The following is an 18,459-nucleotide window of genomic DNA, read 5'->3' on the forward strand; positions in this document are numbered from 1 at the left end:
ATTTCTCTGTTGCCTTTGTAGATCCAGGAGCTTCATTCAAAAAATTAACTGAGAATAAGGGGAGTTTTGTATATAACAGGATAAATGATACAATGCCTGTATTATGAGTATGTCTGAGTACTCAAAAGGGATTTTCTTGATTTTATTTAAGATTATCTTTCTAAATCTATCTCCTAGACCCCCCACACACCCTGAATTTGCCATGAAACGGAACAAAGACATCCATAATATTCAATTTTATGAAAGGATGCATATTGACTTACAATGGATTTCTAAACTAATTGTAACTGTATTTTCTTTCAAACTGACCAATGTCAAATTTCCTCTTACAACCATTATAATTCATGTAGCGAATCTTGCCAAAAACAGGTCGCTCTTTCCAGCCTTGGTCGTGAATTCCACAGATTGACCACATGCAACCTATAAGAGAAAATGCTGATCAGAAATGAATAGTAAATAATTGCTGGCAGAAAAGTGATGGTTCATCAGGAAATTGCATTTTTGGGCATTATTTTTACTTGTTGGCAGTCACCAAGATTTCAATGATGAAATCGTGTAATATTTCACAGATGCTGTCAAACTGAAACAGGACGATTATATTTCCGGTCAGAGATTAAAGGGGATAAAGAAGGATGGTGATTTTAGTGAGTTAACAGTGTAATATAGGTGCAGCATTACTACCAGGATCAGATTTTAGACCAGAATCTGTTTCGAAAGTGCTAGTACCTTACTTTCATGCCATTGAAGCTTCTAGATCAGATGGGAAAGTAGCATTTCCTTGGTAGCATACTTTGCCATATGCATGAAATGCATGGCTTCATGTATTAGAAATCTGATAGTCTCTTCCAGTGTAACTTGGAATGGATAAATGTAATGCAACCTTGTCAGGAGCAGATCCACTTTAAATATGTCAGATGACTTAGCCTCTTTGGAGGTCTTCCTCTGCATGTCAAAATGAATTTATTTACTTTTGTTTTTGCTTTGCAAAGCTAAATGGCACTTGAAAATGCCCGAGGATTTTTCTCATCAGCACACTTCAATGCCTACCCACTGTAATAGATTCCACAAATCAGCAGAGATTCCCTTTTTGCAATATTAAGGTAAGGGATGGAGAAATCAAAGAACAGAGCACAATGAAATAAGGCAGCATTAAAAGTGGTTAAAGGGACAATAAATGGTCTAATAATTTATTTTTAACTGGTTTGTGTACTAATATTTAGGTAGAGGCATAAGGTATGTATGCAGCACAAAATTTTAGATAAATATAAAAGCAAATTTGTGCTTACCTACGTATCCATTTGGATCTCTGCCATCCAGTTCATAGCGATCGTTCAGGTAGATGGAGAACCTCAAGGCTTCCTCAGGAGAAGTAGTCCATTCCAGAATCTTTTTAGCCCAGTACATTCGAAGAAAACCATGCATCTTCCCCTCATGGATCATCTGAAGCTACATTGAATGATAACAAAAAGTTTGCAGCTGAAAGTACTGCATTTTACAGAAAGACAGCTAGGAGTGGCAGGCAGAATAGGCATACATGTTACTTCTGGACAAAACAGTCAAGATAATTTGAATGGGTTTTCCTATTTACAGTGTCTTTTAACAGGTTGATATCTGAAATTTCCAAAATTATTGAATACTAATGTCTTGTTTTCAGAACTGATTCACAAGCATCAGTATCTTAACCTTAAACATAATCATAAGTTTTTCTCACTTATTCACAGGAGGTGGACATTACCGGCAGGCCAGCATTCATTTCATGTCACTAATTGCCCTTGGTAAGCTGGCCATGATCTATCTCCTTGAACTTCTACAGTCCACCTGGAATTTGACCCTGTGACAGTAAAGGAAAGGCAAAATAGTTCCAAATCAGGACAGGGTGTGGCTTGGAGGGGAATATTTCGGGTGATGGTGTTCCCAAATATCTGCTGATCTAGTACATTCTAAGTGGTAGGCATTGCAGATTCAGAAGGTGTTTGAAGCAGCCATGGTGACTTGCTGCTGCAGTGCATCTTATAGATGGGACACTGTGCTGCTACTGTGCACCTGTGTTGAAAGTAGTTAGTAAATCAAGCTGGCTGCTTTGACCTGAATGGTGTCCAGTTGTTGGAGCTGCACTCATCCAGGCAAATAGCGAGTATTTCAACACACTCCCAAATTGTGCCTTGTAGGTGGTGGACAGGCTTTGGGGAGTTGAAAGGTGGTGAATTACCCACTGCAGAAAACCCAGCTTCTGACCTGTTCTTCAGTCTTTAGTTTAGACAGTTCTGTTTCTGGTCAGTGGTAATTTCCCAGATGAATAGTAGGGGGTTTAGTTGATATTGTTGCCATTAAACAACACGATTAGATGGTTAGCTTTTCTTAACAAAAAGGAAAGAAGTGTGGATGTTGGATCTCTGAAACAAAAACAGAAACAGCTATAGAAATTCAGCAGGTCTGACAGCAGGTGAGATAACAGTCAACATTTTGGGGCCAGCGACCCTTCTTGAGAGGTTAAGTCTCCAGCTATTTCTGTTTTGGTTAGAGTCTGCTGTTGAAAATGGTCAGTTTCTGACATTTATGTGGCATGAATTTTACTTGCCATGGTGGCCTTGCCATAAGTCGTCTGTCAACGTTCATCCCGATCTCGATATTGAGGAAGTATGAGAAGCTACAGAAATCGGAAGACGAAGTGTTACACGCATCATTTCGCCTCAATGGAAGCAGCATGATGGGAAAAATACAAAGGCTGAGCAAATTGAAGACGATGAAAAACATCTGGAACCCGGATATCATTCGAGAATCGGAGGAGAGAACTACTATCGGTGAGAGTAGTGAGGACGGAGACAGGCTACATCAATAGCTGAGAAGTTGCAAATAGTGTTGAATTTTGCAATCATCAGTGAACATCTCCATTTTTGACTTTGTGGTGGAGGGAATGTCATTGATGAAGCAATGGAAGATAATGGGGCGAGGACATTACCTTGAGGAACTCTTGGTGATGTCGTGGGACTGAGATGATTAACTATCAACAACCACAATTACCTATTTAACTTTAGCAGTGTATTTAACTCTAACCAATGGGGAGTTTACCCCCTCACCACAAATTCAGTTTTGCACAAGCTCCTTGATGCTGCACACAGTCACACTCTGCCTCGACCTTAAGTATAGTCACCCTCTCTTTACATCTTGCAGTTCAGTTTTCCTGTCCATATTTGAACCAAGGCTGTAATAGGATTAGGAGCTGGGTGATCCTGGCAGAACAAACTGAAAGTCAATGAGCAGCTGAGGAAGTGCAGCTTGATGAAGCCTTCCATTGCTTTGCTAATAATAGGGAGCTGAAAATGTGTTGCTGGAAAAGCGCAGCAGGTCAGGCAGCATCCAGGGAACAGGAGAATCGACGTTTGGGGCATAAGCCCTTCGAGGAAGAGAGCTTCTTCAAGGAAGGCATCCTTGTAAGAGGATTCGCAGTAGGTTGAAATCTTTGAGGAGAAAGTGAGGACTGCAGATGCTGGAGATCAGAGCTGAAAATGTGTTGCTGGAAAAGCGCTGCAGGTCAGGCAGCATCCAGGGAACAGGAGAATCGACGTTGGCTTATGCCCGAAACGTCGATTCTCCTGTTCCCTGGATGCTGCCTGACCTGCTGCGCTTTTCCAGCAACACATTTTCAGCTCTGACCTCCAGCATCTGCAGTCCTCACTTTCTCCTAATAATAGGGAGGCCACAGAAATTGAGAGGTTGGACTTTTCCTGCTTTTGGTGGAGAGGATATACTAGCGCAATTTTCTACATTGCTAAGGTGGTGCCAGTATTGTAGCTGCACTGGAACATTTTGACAAGTGGTGCAGTTAGTACTGTAGAACTTTTGCTGGAATGTTATTGAGGCCCACAACCATTCCCCTATCCAATGTCTTCAGCTGTTTCTTGATGTTACAAGCAGTGGATTGAATTGCATGAAGACTGGTATCTGTGGTGTTGCAGCCATCAAGAAGAAACCTGAAGGTGGATCATCCACTTGGCAGTTCTGCCTGAAGATGGATGCAAATGCTTCATTATTGTCATTTGCACTGATGTTCTGAGCTTCCCCATCACTAAGGATGGAATTATTTGTGAAACATCTACTTCCTTTTGTTGTTCAATATTCACCATCATTCACAACTGGATACAGAAAGACTGTAGTGCTTAAATCAGATTGTTGGTAGTGAGATTGCTTAGTCCTGTCTATTGCATGCTGTTTCAACTGTAGGTGAGTATTCTATGTTGAAGGTTCACACAGGTTGACATCTCATTTTTAGATATATGTGGTCCTGTTTCTGGCATGTCCTCCTCTACTCTTCAGTGAATCAGGATTGACCCTCAGCTTGATGGTAATGGTGGAGTGGGGATATGCCAGGACATGGTTTCAGTTTGTGGTTGAGTCCAATTCTGTCCCTTTTGATGGCCCACAGCACCTCACAGGTGCCCGGTTTTGGGTTGCTAGATCTGTTCAAAATTTATCCCATTTAGTGATCGTGTCATGCAATTAAATGGAGAGTATCCGCTTGAGCAAATGGAACACTATAAGGAGTGTTTGGTTGTCGCTATAACCAATAACTATCACGGATAAATGCATTTGTGATATCCAGGTTGGTGAGGATGACATCAGTCAAGTTTCTCTTACTTATTGGCTCTCAAACTACCTGCCACTGACCCACTTTAAAATCTGCATTCTTTCGTACTTTAGTTCTTTAGTCAGTTTGGTCTGCGTAATGTTTTTGAGCCGTTTTTGATGAGGGACATAGAAGTCCCCAACCTAGGCTGCATTCTCTGTCCCTAAGTGTTTCTTCCAATTGGTGTTCTGCATAGAGATATACTGAGTTTAGGTTAAGGGGTAGGGAGTCTTTTTTTTAGATTAGATTAGATTAGATTACTTACAGTGTGGAAACAGGCCCTTCGGCCCAACAAGTCCACACCGCCCCGCCGAAGCGCAACCCTGGAGAAAATGGGAGGGGGAATCAGGGGAATGATCAATTGGATTGGTAGATGATTATCATTGCTCCTCAGAAGATCTAGGCCAATAGACCACTGTTACTATCACAGAATGTCCTGTCCTACCAACAGTATTGTCTTGGTAGACAATACTTAGCAGGAAGTTTGCCCAAGTTTGACCTGACTCCTTGAGATGTCAACTTTGAGAACTCTCAAGGCAATTCCTTTCTAAGTGTACACAGTGTGTGGAACTTCTGGAGGGCCTTTCCTGTTGGTAGGACAGGACATTCTGTGATAGTAACAGTGGTCTATTGGCCTAGATCTTCTGAGGAGCAATGATAATCATCTACCAATCCAATCGATCATTCCCCTGATTCCCCCTCCCATTTTCTCCAGGGGCACTGAGTACAACTTCAAAAGAAATTTCTAGGCAACTCCTACATAGGTCAGCATCTAGTGACATTTGCAAGATACCAATGTGTATCTCACTTATATATCCAGTTTCTAATGATCTGGAAATCAAACCATTTTTGCCATAAACTGGCCACTTTTATCAATTCTTTTGAAGAAATTTGCATCAAAATACAAGTCATGAATGCTTAGAAAAGTTTGTAACCTAACTAAAGAAAAATAGAGAGGAAACATTGCTAGTGTCTGTACACACCTGTGCTGCATTCCACAAGGAATCATGTGTTCGCCCGTCTTCCAGTTCTTTCAGTGTATAAAGATACTGCCGTTGGTCTTTGCTGTGCATTTTCAAAGTTTTATGGGCCCAGTCAGAAGCACCTGAAAGAAACAAATAACTTGAGGATAACCAATGCTCAGATTTAACTATCTGCAAAATTCCTAAGAATCACTGAATATTAAATTTCTTAAAAGATAATATAAGGCATTTCAAATGTATTATGATTATGACTTCACATTTAATTTTTTTGTAGTGCTGACTTTGAAGGATTATAAAGGCAACCAAATTTTTTGATAACTTAGAAAAAAGATACATTGGATATTTTTCTTTTAAACAAGGCATCTCTCAGAAACTACATGTTTCCAGATAGTTGCTGGTCTTGGTTGCCTGAATTTACTTTAGTGAAGGCGCTAGACTAAAAAGTCTAGACTGGAGTTTAAGATGACTGGGGTTTAAAGCATTTCTGTTTGAAGGCTTGGAGACTGTGTTTAGATGTTCAATTGGTCAGGCAGACCAAGCTGTTCAGTTGTACCTCCTGTTCTTAAATCACCTTTGTTGTGAATCCAGCATCAAACCTGACTGTCCTTTTGAAGAGTGACTGCAAGACTTCTGCTACTGTGTTTCCTAAGCAATGACTGCCAAGATCCGAGGGACTTACATTTGGTAACACTCATGTACACATTACACTTTGCAGAGGTTCACTTTGGGGAAAACACCTTTTGGCCAATAAGACTTAGTTCTTGCAGGCAAATGGGACCAGCTAGGAACGTTCAGATGGTGGTCAATTGAACATTACAGAATGTTCAATTGACCACCATCTGAACGTTCCTAGCTGGTCCCATTTGCCTGCAAGAACTAAGTCTTATTGGCCAAAAGGTGTTTTCCCCAAAGTGAACCTCTGCAAAGAATAATCCATTTTATCTCTCTACCTGGTGTGCATGTGTTTGTGTGTTTCTATGTTTCATTGGAGTTATTTAGAGAGGAATGAACACTTCCATTTTCATATTAAAGACTGTGTTAACTAGCTTAGCATTTTTGATATGTTTTGCTTTATAATAAAACATTTTCATATTTAATAATGTAATTTAGTTGATGGATCTTTTAAGTCTAATACAAAGACAGCATATGATTTGCTACATTTGAAACCAGGTAACTCCATCAAATTTATGTTGTGACCCTGGAGTAGTGGAACTAGAGAAAGACAGTGCAGTCCTCCCATCCTGGTCACAACAAGTGCAAATGGGTTTACAGTTAAAAATGATAACTATGTTGATTTTAAAGGAGATGTCATTATGATGCCCTGGTTTACTCACTGTCTGCAGTTGAACAAGAGGAGGCCATTTGACTCTGGGATAAGAAGAAATCAGAGAACCAAGAATTGATTTCTGGCACTTGGGTAAGTGTGGTGAGCACGATCCCAGAGGGTCTTGATGTAGGAGAGACACAAGTGCAGGCTGGGCCAGAGGAGGCTGAAAATGCCTTCTATGGCCCAGGAGGATCATCCTCCTGTTCCCATAAAGAGAAAGTGTTTAACCTCCATCTTTTGTGATCTTTTCTTCTAAGCAAGTCCTGGGGTAGTTTATGCATCAGGAAAGCAGTGGCAGATTCCTTGCCCAGGCTGTCAAGTGAAAATGTTAGATTACATTAATTACACCCTAATTAACATTTTAAAAAATTGAACCTTGTTAAATTTAGTCGAACCCATTCATCCTGAAACCTAAGTAAACATTATACAGCAAGATCTCGTCAGTGCAAAGCTATTTAAGTATCTGAATATTTATAAATGTCTATTTGAACAACTGCTACTGGGAAACTGGGATTAAGATTCCACACATACGGGTCCTTTCTTCGGAGTGCACTACAGCAAATCAACATCAAAAGAGAGAACACATTACATTCAATTCCATGGATCTGCTAGATTAAGATTTTAAAGTTCTTATTCAACTAAAGTTAAAATAATTATAAAAATATTCTAAGATTGAAAAACAAAAAAGCTAGCATTGATAGAGCAACCATTATTCATACTTCAGTTAAAACAGAACAAAGCTACTCCTCACCTTCAATCTTGTCATATTGTTTATTGTAAAAACAAAAGTTGTCTGCCAGCTCCCGTCGCACTACAGCTTCTTCAATGTAACTGTCCACACTGTCCTTAAACTTGTTGCGGTATTTCTTTATCTCCAGAATGGTTCGCTGAACTGAAACCTGACCTTCAAAAAGAGATCGAGATACCCTCAGAATCACCAAAGGTATTATTCCAAAAATGGCAGTCAGTTTGACAAACCAATACTAGTTGCCAACTCAAAACTTGAAATTTCTAACAATCTTATTTCTTTGCACTTACCCTGCACACCCACCTTTAATCTACTTATATCATTCTAATTCAAATAAATAAATTTTGTCCCTATTCATTATCCTATCTATATCGCTATATTCTGTTTAATTCCAACTAAAATGTTTTACAATTTATGACCATTTTCTCTAGGATAAACAATAATATGATGTATATCAAAAAATGCTAAATTAATTTGTCATGGACATAATTTAATTGACAAATGAGAAATATGCATTAAATCTACACGGATCCCCAAATAAGAGTTACACGGCAGTGCTTAGCAAGGGAGAACAAAACCAATATTTTCAGATTGGTTTTCTGCAAGATCCGGTAATGAAGAAAAAGAGTAGCAAGATTGTTGGATTTAAGAGGGCATGGACTTTGCCTGAAGATAGCAGGTCATCATCAGTAATGAGACTAACCAGAATTAGTTAAGTGAGGCAAATAACAGGGATAGTATGGTGTTGAAAGTTATGCTCCTAATTCATAAAGGAGGAACAGGTATCAGAGAGATTATGTTCAGATTTAACTAGCCGTTATTCTGCATCTAAAATAAAGCAGTTTTCTGATACCAATCCATTGATCAAAACAAACATGGAGTGCAGCACGGCCAAGCGCAAAAGAAACAACAATAAAGATTGCTGCAAAAGCTCAGCAGGTCTGGCAGCATCTGTGGACAGAAATCAGAGTTAATGTTTTGGGTCGAGTGACCCTTCCTCAGAACATGCAAAAAGTGCACGTTTTAATTTCAGGTCACATTGTACATTATTAGATATCATATTTAAGGAAGGACATAGATGCAAGAGAGGTAGTTTGGGGAGGGGTTACTACACGAGTATCTGGAATTGGGTGTGGTCTTATGAGGAATGCTTGAGCTGTGTAGTCATGTATGCGCTGGGATTTAGGAGATTTTGATGTGACTTGATTGAAACATACAGGATCCTAAAGGGGTCTTGATTAAATATTGCAATCTCTTTGATTTTTCTTCGGTTGTCTTATCAAATATTGGACAGTGTGACTGCAATCAGAGAAAGTCAATGTGGTTTTACAAAAGGGAACTTGCATTTGAAAAATTCATGGGAGATATTTGAGGGTTTAGTAATGTAGATAATAGGCTCATAGTAGATGTAGTATACACAGATTTCCAAAAGGCATTTAATAAGATGGAACATAAAAGCTTATTAGGCAAGTTAAGTGCTTACGGAATTGGAGGTCGTATATTAATATAGACAGACAGGAAGCAAAGAGTTAACATCAATAGGGCATTCACAAATTGGCAAACATGTAATTTATGGAGTGCTGCAAAGAGCAGTTATGGGGCTCAACCATTTATAATCTATATTAATGACCTGGATATAACGAGAGTAATGAATCAAAGTTGCTGAACATACAAATTAGAAGCAGCGCTAGGCTATTCAGCTCTTTGAGTTGTACTGTCATTCAATAATATCATGGCATTTCTGATTGTGACCTCAAATCTGCTTGCCTCTGATGACCTTTCATTCCCCTGCTTAACAAGAATCTATCCATTTCTGCCTTAAAAATATTCAAGGACTCTGCTTTTACTGGCTTCTCAGAACTAGGAGAACTGTTCTAAAACACAAATGAGGTGAATTTGTTTTTCACCTGATTCTCATGTGTCTTTGGAACTCTCTTACTATGAGTAAACACTCTGTCAAGACCCCTTTAGGATCCTGTATGTTTCAATCAAGTCAAATCAAAATCTCCTAAATCCCAGCACATACATGACTACACAGCTCAAGCATTCCTCATAAGACCACATCCAATTCCAGATACTAGTGTAGTAACCCCTCCCCAAACTACCTCTCATGCATCTATGTCCTGCCTTAAATATGATATCTAATAATGTACACAGTATTTCAGATGTAGTTTTACCAGTGCCCTGTATAAAATGAAGCATCACCTACTTACTTTCATATTCAATTCGCCTTGTGATAAATGCTAATATTCTCTTAGCTTTTCTAATTGCTTTCTGTCCATCCATATTAAATTTTTGTGATTTCTCTGCAAGGATACCTAGAACCCTCTGTATCTCAGTGTTCTGCAATCTCTCACCATTTAGGCAATATGCTGCTCTTTTACTCTTCCTGCCAAAATGGAAGATCTCAAATTTTCTGACATGATATTCCATTTTCCACACTTTGCCACTCAATTCACTTGTACAGATAGTTCTCGTATAAAGTGACTTTTTGGCAGTTAAATTTGCCTGCAATGTCACTGAAGAATTAGGGAACGGTATTTTCGAGAATGCTTATCTCTGTTCTCAATAGCCTGATTCCAGTGGCGATCGTTTTGCACACTTCATTCTGCGCATGGCCAATGTCAGCTGCTGTCAGAGCATGTGAGAGGTACAGTACATTGAGCAACTTCATCTCAAAAATTAAACTGTTGAATGTTCATTGCTCTCCCTCTGAGACAAGAATATTCTTGTATATTTCCTGTGTAAACTCTCTATAATTCCTACAGGACTGCATTACATATGCCTTTCTAATTTGTTCTTGTACCTGCATAACACACAATCTACTCCTACATTGTTTTTCGTGCAAAAAATGGAAGGGCAGAGTGACAAGAATTTTAGCAAGAAGTGTCCTGGTGATACAATTGCAGGTGGTGAATGCAAAAGAAAAGCTGTAACACTGGAAGAGAAGCTAGATATTATCAAGCGTTTTGAGAGCATAAGGAGAGAACGTGACATAGGTCACATAACAGGAATGAGGAATTCTATCTTACACACCATCAGAGGCAATGCAGATTTTGGAAAGGAGCAGAAGTAACAGGGTTTTTGTGATGGGCGACTTTAACTTCCCTAATATTGATTGGAACCTACTTACTTCAACTAGTTTGAATGGAGCAGTTTTTGTTAGGTGTGTCCAGGAAGGGTTCCTGATGCAATATGTAGATAGGCCAACTGGGAGGGAGGCAATGTTGGATTTGGTGCTTGGCAACGAACTATACCAGGTGTCAGATGTCTTGGTGGGACCGCATTTCAGTGACAGTGATCGCAACTCCATGACCTTTACCATACTCATGGAGAGGGATTTGAGCAGGTGGCATGGGGAAAGTATTTAATTGGGGGAGGAGGAATTACAATGCTATTAGGCAGGAACTTGGGCACCTAGGTTGGGAACAGATGTTCTCATGGAAATGCACAACAGAAATATGGAGGTTGGTTCGGAAGCACCTGCTGATAGTACTGGACAGGTTTGTCCCACTGAGGCAAGGAATCGATGGTACATTGAAAGAAGCTTAGGTGACAAGGGATGTGGAACATCTAGTCAAGAAAAAAAGGACGCTTATTTAAGGTTGAGGAGGTAAGGATCAGACAGGGCTCTAGAGAGTTACAATGTAGCCAGAAGGAACTGAAGAATGGATTTAGGAGAACTAGAAGGGAGCATGAAAAGGCTTTAGTGGCTAGGATTAAAGAAAACCCTAAGACATTCTACACATGTGAGGAATACGAGGATGGCTAGAGTGAAGGTAGGGCTGATCAGGGATGGTGGAGGGAACTTGCGCCTGGAGTCAGATGGAGTAGGGGAGATCCTTAATGAATACTTTGCTTTAGTGTTCACTACTGAGAAGCACCTTGATGTTTCTGAGGACAGCGTGAAACAGACTGATATGCTAGAACAGGCTGACGTTAGGAAGGAGGATGTGCTGAAAATCTTGAAAAACATAAGTACGGATAAATCCCCTGTGCCAGATGGGATATAGCCAACATTACTATAGGAAGTGAGGGAAGAGATTGCTGCATCTTTGGCGATGATCTTTGCGTCCTCACTGTCCACTGGAGTAGTGCCAGATGATTGGAAGGTGGCAAATGTTATTGCCTTATTCAAAAAAGGGAATAGGGATAATCCTGGGAATTATAGACCAGTTTTACGTCAGTAATGGACAAAGTATTGGAGAGGATTCTGAGAGACAGGATTTATGATTACTTGGAAAACCATAGTTTGATGACAGATAGTCAGCATAGCTTTGTGAGGGGCTGGTCATGCCTCACAAACCTTACTGAATTCTTTAAGGAATTGACAAAACACGTTGATGAAGGTGGAGCAGTGAATGTGGTGTACATGGATTTTGGCAACGCATTTGATAAGGTTCCCCATGGTAGGCTCATTCAGAAAGTAAGGAGGCATAGGACACAGGGAAATCTGGCTGTCTGGATACAGAATTGGCTGGCCCATACAAAACAGAGGGTGGTGGTAGATGGAAAGTATTCAGCCTGGAGCTTGATGACCAGTGGTGTTCCACAGGGATCGGTTCTGGGACCTCTGTTCTTTCTGATTTTTATAAATGACTTGGGTGAGGAAGTGGAAAGGTGGGTTAGTAAGTTTGCCGATGGCACAAAGGTTGGTGGAGTGGATAGTGTGGAGGGCTGTTGTAGGTTGCAACAGGACATTGACAGGATGCAGAATTATGCTGATAAATGGCAGATGGAGTTCAACCTGAAAAAGTGTGAAGTATTTCACTTTGGAATGTCAAATTTGAATACAGAGTTAAAGGCAGGTTTATTGGCAGTGCGGAGGAAAAGAGGGATCTTGGGGTCTTTTGTCCACAGATCCCTCAAAGTCGCCACCCAAGTTGATAGGGTTGTTAAGAATGTGTATGGTGTGTTGGCTTTCATTAACAGAGGTATTGAGTTTAAGAGCTGCGGGGTTATGCTTCAGCTTTGTAGAGCCCTGATTAGACCAGACTTGGAATATTTTATTCAGTTCTGGTCACCTCATTATAGAAAAGATGTGGAAGCTTTAGAGAGGGTGCAGAGGAGATTTACCAGGATGCTGCCTGGACTGGAGGGCATGTCTTATGAAGAAAGGAAGCTAGGGCTTTTCTCATTGCAGTGAAGAAAGATGAGAGATGACTTGATAGAAGCATACAAGAGGTTGAAAGGCATAGATACAGTGGATAGCTACAGACTTTTTCCCATGACAGAAATGTCTATCACGAGGGGGCATAATTTTAAGGTAGTTAGAGGAAGGTTTAGGGGAGATGTCAGATGTAGGTTCTTTACACAGCGAATGGTGAGAGCGTGGAATGCACTGCCAGCAGTGGTAGTACAGTCAGATACTTTAGGGACATTTAAGTGGCTCTTGGATAGTCACATGCAAGATAGTACAACGAAGGGTATGTAGATTAGTCTGAATTTAGGTAGGATAAAAGGCCAGCACAACACTGAGGACCGAAGGGCTTGTGCTGTATTGTTCTATGTTGCTGGGAACTGCAAGCAATTGAGGTTCCAGAATAGATCCCTATGGCACACTACGAATTACCTCTTGCCAAGATGAATAAAGACATATTTATGCCTAATCTCTGGTTCATGTTAGCTAGCCAATCCTCTCTCCATAGCAATATGCTAGCCTCCAACAATTATCTTAGATGTGGTATCATATTAAATGTCTTTAGGAAATCTAAGTACACTCTCTCCACTTCTTCCACTTTTTCACAGCATTTCCCTTTTACAAAAGCATGCGGATTCTGGCTGATTACCTTGAAATTACAAAGATATCTGAAGATAAAAGCTAGATAGAAACATAAGTTATGATGATAGCATAAGGCTGCAAAGAGATAGAAAGTCATTGAGATCTACAGCACAGCAAAAAGCCCTTTGGCCCATTGCATCCATACCAGTCAAAAACACCAACTATTCTCATCACATTTTCTAGCACTTGGCCATCGCTTAGTTTGGCTTGGGATTCAAGAGCACATGTCACTACTGCTTTCCTTTATTGGTTAGAGTATTGAGCACAGGAGTTGGGAGGCCATTTTGTGGCTGTACAGGACATTGGTTGGGCCACTGTTGGAATATTGTTGGATATAGACTGTAGGGAAATAGATGGTGACATCTTGCAAAATGTCCGGATTACAGAGGAGGAAGTGCTGGATGTCTTGAAATGGTTAAAGGTGGATAAATCCCCAGGACCTGATCAGGTGTAAAAGGCAAGGACTGATTAGGGAGAGTCAACATGGCTTTGTGCATGGGAAATCCTGAAGAAGGGCTTATGCCCGAAACGTCGATTCTCCTGTTCCCTGGATGCTGCCTGACCTGCTGCGCTTTTCCAGCAACACATTTTCAGCTCTGATCTCCAGCATCTGCAGACCTCACTTTCTCCGCATGGGAAATCATGTCTCGCAAACTTGATTGAGTTTTTTGAAGAAGTAAACAAAGAGGATTGATGAGATCAGAGTGGTGGAATTTTCAGCTCTGATCTCCAGCATCTGCAGACCTCACTTTCTCCCAACTGGGAAATCATGTCTCGCAAACTTGATTGAGTTTTTTGAAGAAGTAACAAAGAAGATTGATGAGGGCTGAGCAGTAGATGTGATTTACATGGACTTCAGTAAGACATTCGACAAGGTTCCCCATAGGAGACTGATTAGCAAGGTTAGATCTCATGGAATAAAGGGAGAACTAGCCATTTGGATACAGAACTGACTCAAAGGTAGAAGACAGAAGGTGGTGGTGGAGGGTTGATTTTCAGACTGGAGGCCTGTGACCAGTGGAGTGCCACAAGGATCAGTGCTGGGTCCTCTACTTTTTGTCATTTACATAAATGATTTGGGTGCGAGCATAAGAGATACAGTCAGTAAGTTTGCAGATGACACCAAAATTGGAGGTGTAGTGGACAGTGAAGAGGGTTACCTCAGATTACAACAGGATCTGGACCAGATGGGCCAATGTACTGAGAAGTAGCAGATGGAGTTTAATTCAGATAAATGCGAGGTGCTGCATTTTGGGAAAGCAAATCTTAGCAGGACTTATACACTTAATGGTAAGGTCCTAGGGAGTGTTGCTGAATAAAGAAACCTTGGAGTGCAGGTTCATAGCTCCTTGAAAGTGGAGTCGCAGGTAGATAGGATAGTGAAGAAGGCGTTTGGTATGCTTTCCTTTGTTGGTCAGAGTATTGAGTACAGGAGTTGGGAGGTCATGTTGCAGCTGTACAGGACATTGGTTAGGCCACTGTTGGATTATTGCATACAGTTCTGGTCTCCTTCCTATCGGAAAGATGTTGTGAAACTTGAAAGGGTTCAGAAAAGATTTACAAGGATGTTGCCAGGATTTGAGCTATAGTGTGAGGCTGAATAGGCTGGGGCTGTTTTCCCTGGAGCATTGGAGGCTGAGGGGTGACCTTATAGAGGTTTATAAAATTATGAGGGGCATGGATAGGACAAATAGGCCAAGTTTTTTCCCTGGGATGGGGAAGTCCAGAACTAGAGGGCATATGTTTAGGGTGAGAGGGAAAATATATAAAAAAGACCTAAGGGGCAACTTTTTCACGCAGAGGGTGGTATGTGTATGGAATGAGCTGCCAGAGGAAGTGCTGGAGGCTAGTACAATTGCAACATTTAAAAGGCATCTTGATGGTATATGAATAGGAAGGGTTTGGAGGGATATGGGCTGGGTACTGGCAGTTGGGACTAGATTGGGTTGGGATATCTGGTCAGCATGGACAGGTTGGACTGAAGGGTCTGTTTCCATGCTGTACATCTCTATGACTCTATAAATTTCATGAGGATTTCTACCTCTACCACCCTTACAGGCAGTTACCACCATCTCATATCTTCTCTAAACCTGCCGTTCCTTACCTTAAATGTATGCCCCTGATTACTGATCCCTCCATCAAGGGGCAACATTTCTTTAGAGACCAGTATGATACTGAAGATGAAATACCTCTGTAGAAAAAAAGATCTAAAGTTAAAAACTTCCTGAATACTCACCAAAGTGAAACCACGGTGACATATTACTCAAGGCAGTTTTATTTGGATTGTTTCTGTCAGTGCTGAAATGCTGAAGCTGCTCCTTAATGAATGACTCCATCCTAATTAGCCCTGCTGCAGTCCCTGATTTAGCCCAATCAACTTCCTTCACTGTGCGATCCACTTCAAGGTTTGCTGCAGCTGCATCCCAATCAATCAACTGGAAAGATAAATCCCAAACAAGGAAAGCTACAATTAACAGATTTTTTTTAACAAGAATAAAACACTTAGTAAACATAGAGAGCAAGAAATCCCAGTAAGCACCTATCGGATACTGTAATCATAAGGTGGTGAAGTACTGTAGTTCACTCAGGGAGTGTTGTTGGCTGGAGCTATGGATTATGATGGTTGAAGCTTCAAATTCCTTTCTTATCAGACATCTGACTAGGACTCTGTCCCACTCCTGCCACATGTTACTTATGCATAATGAAATGATTTGCAGTTTAGTAGTCATTCTAGCTGGTCACACTATGAATAAATCTTCCTTCATCATCATGTGCTGGGATGCGAATCGAACCCAGAATTCTGTCTCTGAGGTTGGGACACCAGCTACTGCACCACAAGACCTTGATATATAATTCTTGCTAAAGTAACTAAATCAAACTGGCATTTCATGAGATGGTCATAACATTGTTGTTCAATATTCAGGTAAATAAGAGTCGTACAGCATGGAAACAGATCCTTTGGTCCAACTCATCCATGCTGAAGTTACCAAACTAAACTAGTCCCATTTGTCTTCATTGGCCCACATCGCTCTGAACATTTCTAATTCATTTACCTATCCAAATGTCTTTTAAATGTTGCTACTCTACCTACATTTACCACTACCTCTGGCATTCATTCCATATATGAATCACTTTCTGTGTGAAAAAGTTACCCCTCAGGTCCCTTTTAAATCTCCTTCTTCTCATCTTAAAAATATGTCCCCTACTTTTGAACTCCCTTACCCAACAGAAAAGACCTTTGCTATTCACATTATCTATGCTCCTCATCATTTTATAAACTTATGTGAGGTCACCCCTCAATTTCCTATGTTCCAGTGAAAAAAGTCCCAGCCTATCCAGCCTCTCCTTATAACTCAAATCTTCCAATCCCAATAACACCCTTGTAAATTTTATCTGCAGTCTCTCCAATTTCATAACATCCTTCTTGTAGCAGGACAACCACAACTGTACGCAGTACTCAAAAAGTGGCCTCACCAATGTCCTGAACAATGAGTCAACTTGTGAGCGGCACGGTGGCACAGTGGTTAGCACTGCTGCCTCACAGCGCCTGAGACCCGGGTTCAATTCCCGCCTCAGGCGACTGACTGTGTGGAGTTTGCACGTTCTCCCCGTGTCTGCGTGGGTTTCCTCCGGGTGCTCCGGTTTCCTCCCACAGTCCAAAAGATGTGCAGGGTCAGGTGAATTGGCCATGCTAAATTGCCCGTAGTGTTAGGTAAGGGGTAAATGTAGGGGTATGGGTGGGTTTCGCTTCGGCGGGTTGGTGTGGACTTGTTGGGCCGAAGGGCCGAAGGGCCTAATCAACTATCACAACATTATACTAGTTTCAGGGCTGTAAATCCATTTAATATTGTTGCAATATCCAGCATTATAAATCCAATTTGAAATAGCCAGTAGAAAATAATACTGCTGATAGGTTCCTTTAAATGAGCCATTCTTAGTTTCCTTTAGTGATGTGGCAGGGTAAACAGGATGACACTGATTTTGATGGCCAGGGGTTCAGTAACTGACTCTACAGCATTGGCAAGAACATTATGTGAAATATTGAACAATAAAAAAGAAATTGTACAGTAAAGATAAAATTACTTGACATACCTAAAGCTAACATCAAAGAAAACCATACAAAAGGTTTTGAAGGTGGCCAGTTTGAATGAGAAAACTGGCTTATGGTCAGTTACATTTACAGACATCCAGCAAAATTTAAACAGAAATTTTGAAATTCTTGTCAAAAGCAGAAAATAAATTCTCAAATAGAAATCTATAAATTTCTAACAGGATCATGCAGGGTGAATGCAGGAAGGAAGTTCCTGATGTGCAGGAAGTCCAAACCATGGGTCACAATCTAAGGATATGGGATAAACCATTTAGAACTGGGATAAGGAGAAATTTCTGCACCCAGAGAGTGGTGAGTCTGTGGATGTCAGTGCCACAGACAGCAGTTGAGGCGAAAACATTGCATGATTTCAAGTTATTGAAAGGATATGGAGGAAAAGCAAGAAAAGGAATAAGAAAGGAATAGGAAAGGTGAGGTCACCCTGTTAGGAGTCTTTTACAGGCCTCCTAATAGTCCTAGAATCATTGAAGAAAGGATTGGGAAGGTGATTCAGGAGATGAGTGACAGTAATAGGGTGGTTGTTATGGGGGACTTTAACTTTCCTGATATTGATTGGGAAAGCTATAGCTCAAGTTCGTTAGATGGGTCAGTGTTTGTTCAATGTGTGCAGGAGAGTTTCCTGACACAATATGTAGACAGGCCAACAAGAGGTGAGGCCATACTGGATTTGGTTCTGGGTAACGAACCAGGCCAGGTGTAAGAATTAGAGGTAGGTGAGCACTTTGGGGATAGTGACCATAATTCGGTGATTTTTACACTCGTGATGGAGAGGGAAAAGTGTGTACTACAGGGCAAGAGTTATAGCTGGGGTAAGGGAAATTATGATGCGGTGAGGCACAACCTAGGATGCGTGGCTTGGAAAAGTAGGCTTCAAGGCAAGGGCG

General features: G+C 40.8%; 1 protein-coding gene across 1 annotated transcript in view; it reads right to left on the bottom strand.

The window, feature by feature from the left end:
• Positions 1 to 221: 221 nt before the first annotated feature.
• The window catches only part of LOC122556033 (CPD photolyase), a 34,121-nt gene continuing 15,883 nt past the window's right edge, over positions 222 to 18,459 (bottom strand). The window contains exons 6-10 of the mRNA XM_043702408.1: positions 15,701 to 15,899; positions 7,686 to 7,838; positions 5,608 to 5,729; positions 1,287 to 1,446; positions 222 to 420 (exon numbers count right to left, since the gene is read on the bottom strand). Of these exons, the coding sequence (XP_043558343.1) occupies positions 278 to 420; positions 1,287 to 1,446; positions 5,608 to 5,729; positions 7,686 to 7,838; positions 15,701 to 15,899 (777 nt within the window). The 3' untranslated portion in view covers positions 222 to 277. The remainder of the gene's footprint in view (positions 421 to 1,286; positions 1,447 to 5,607; positions 5,730 to 7,685; positions 7,839 to 15,700; positions 15,900 to 18,459) is intronic.

Source organism: Chiloscyllium plagiosum, chromosome 13 (assembly GCF_004010195.1).
Source record: "Chiloscyllium plagiosum isolate BGI_BamShark_2017 chromosome 13, ASM401019v2, whole genome shotgun sequence".
Lineage (NCBI taxonomy): Eukaryota > Metazoa > Chordata > Chondrichthyes > Orectolobiformes > Hemiscylliidae > Chiloscyllium > Chiloscyllium plagiosum.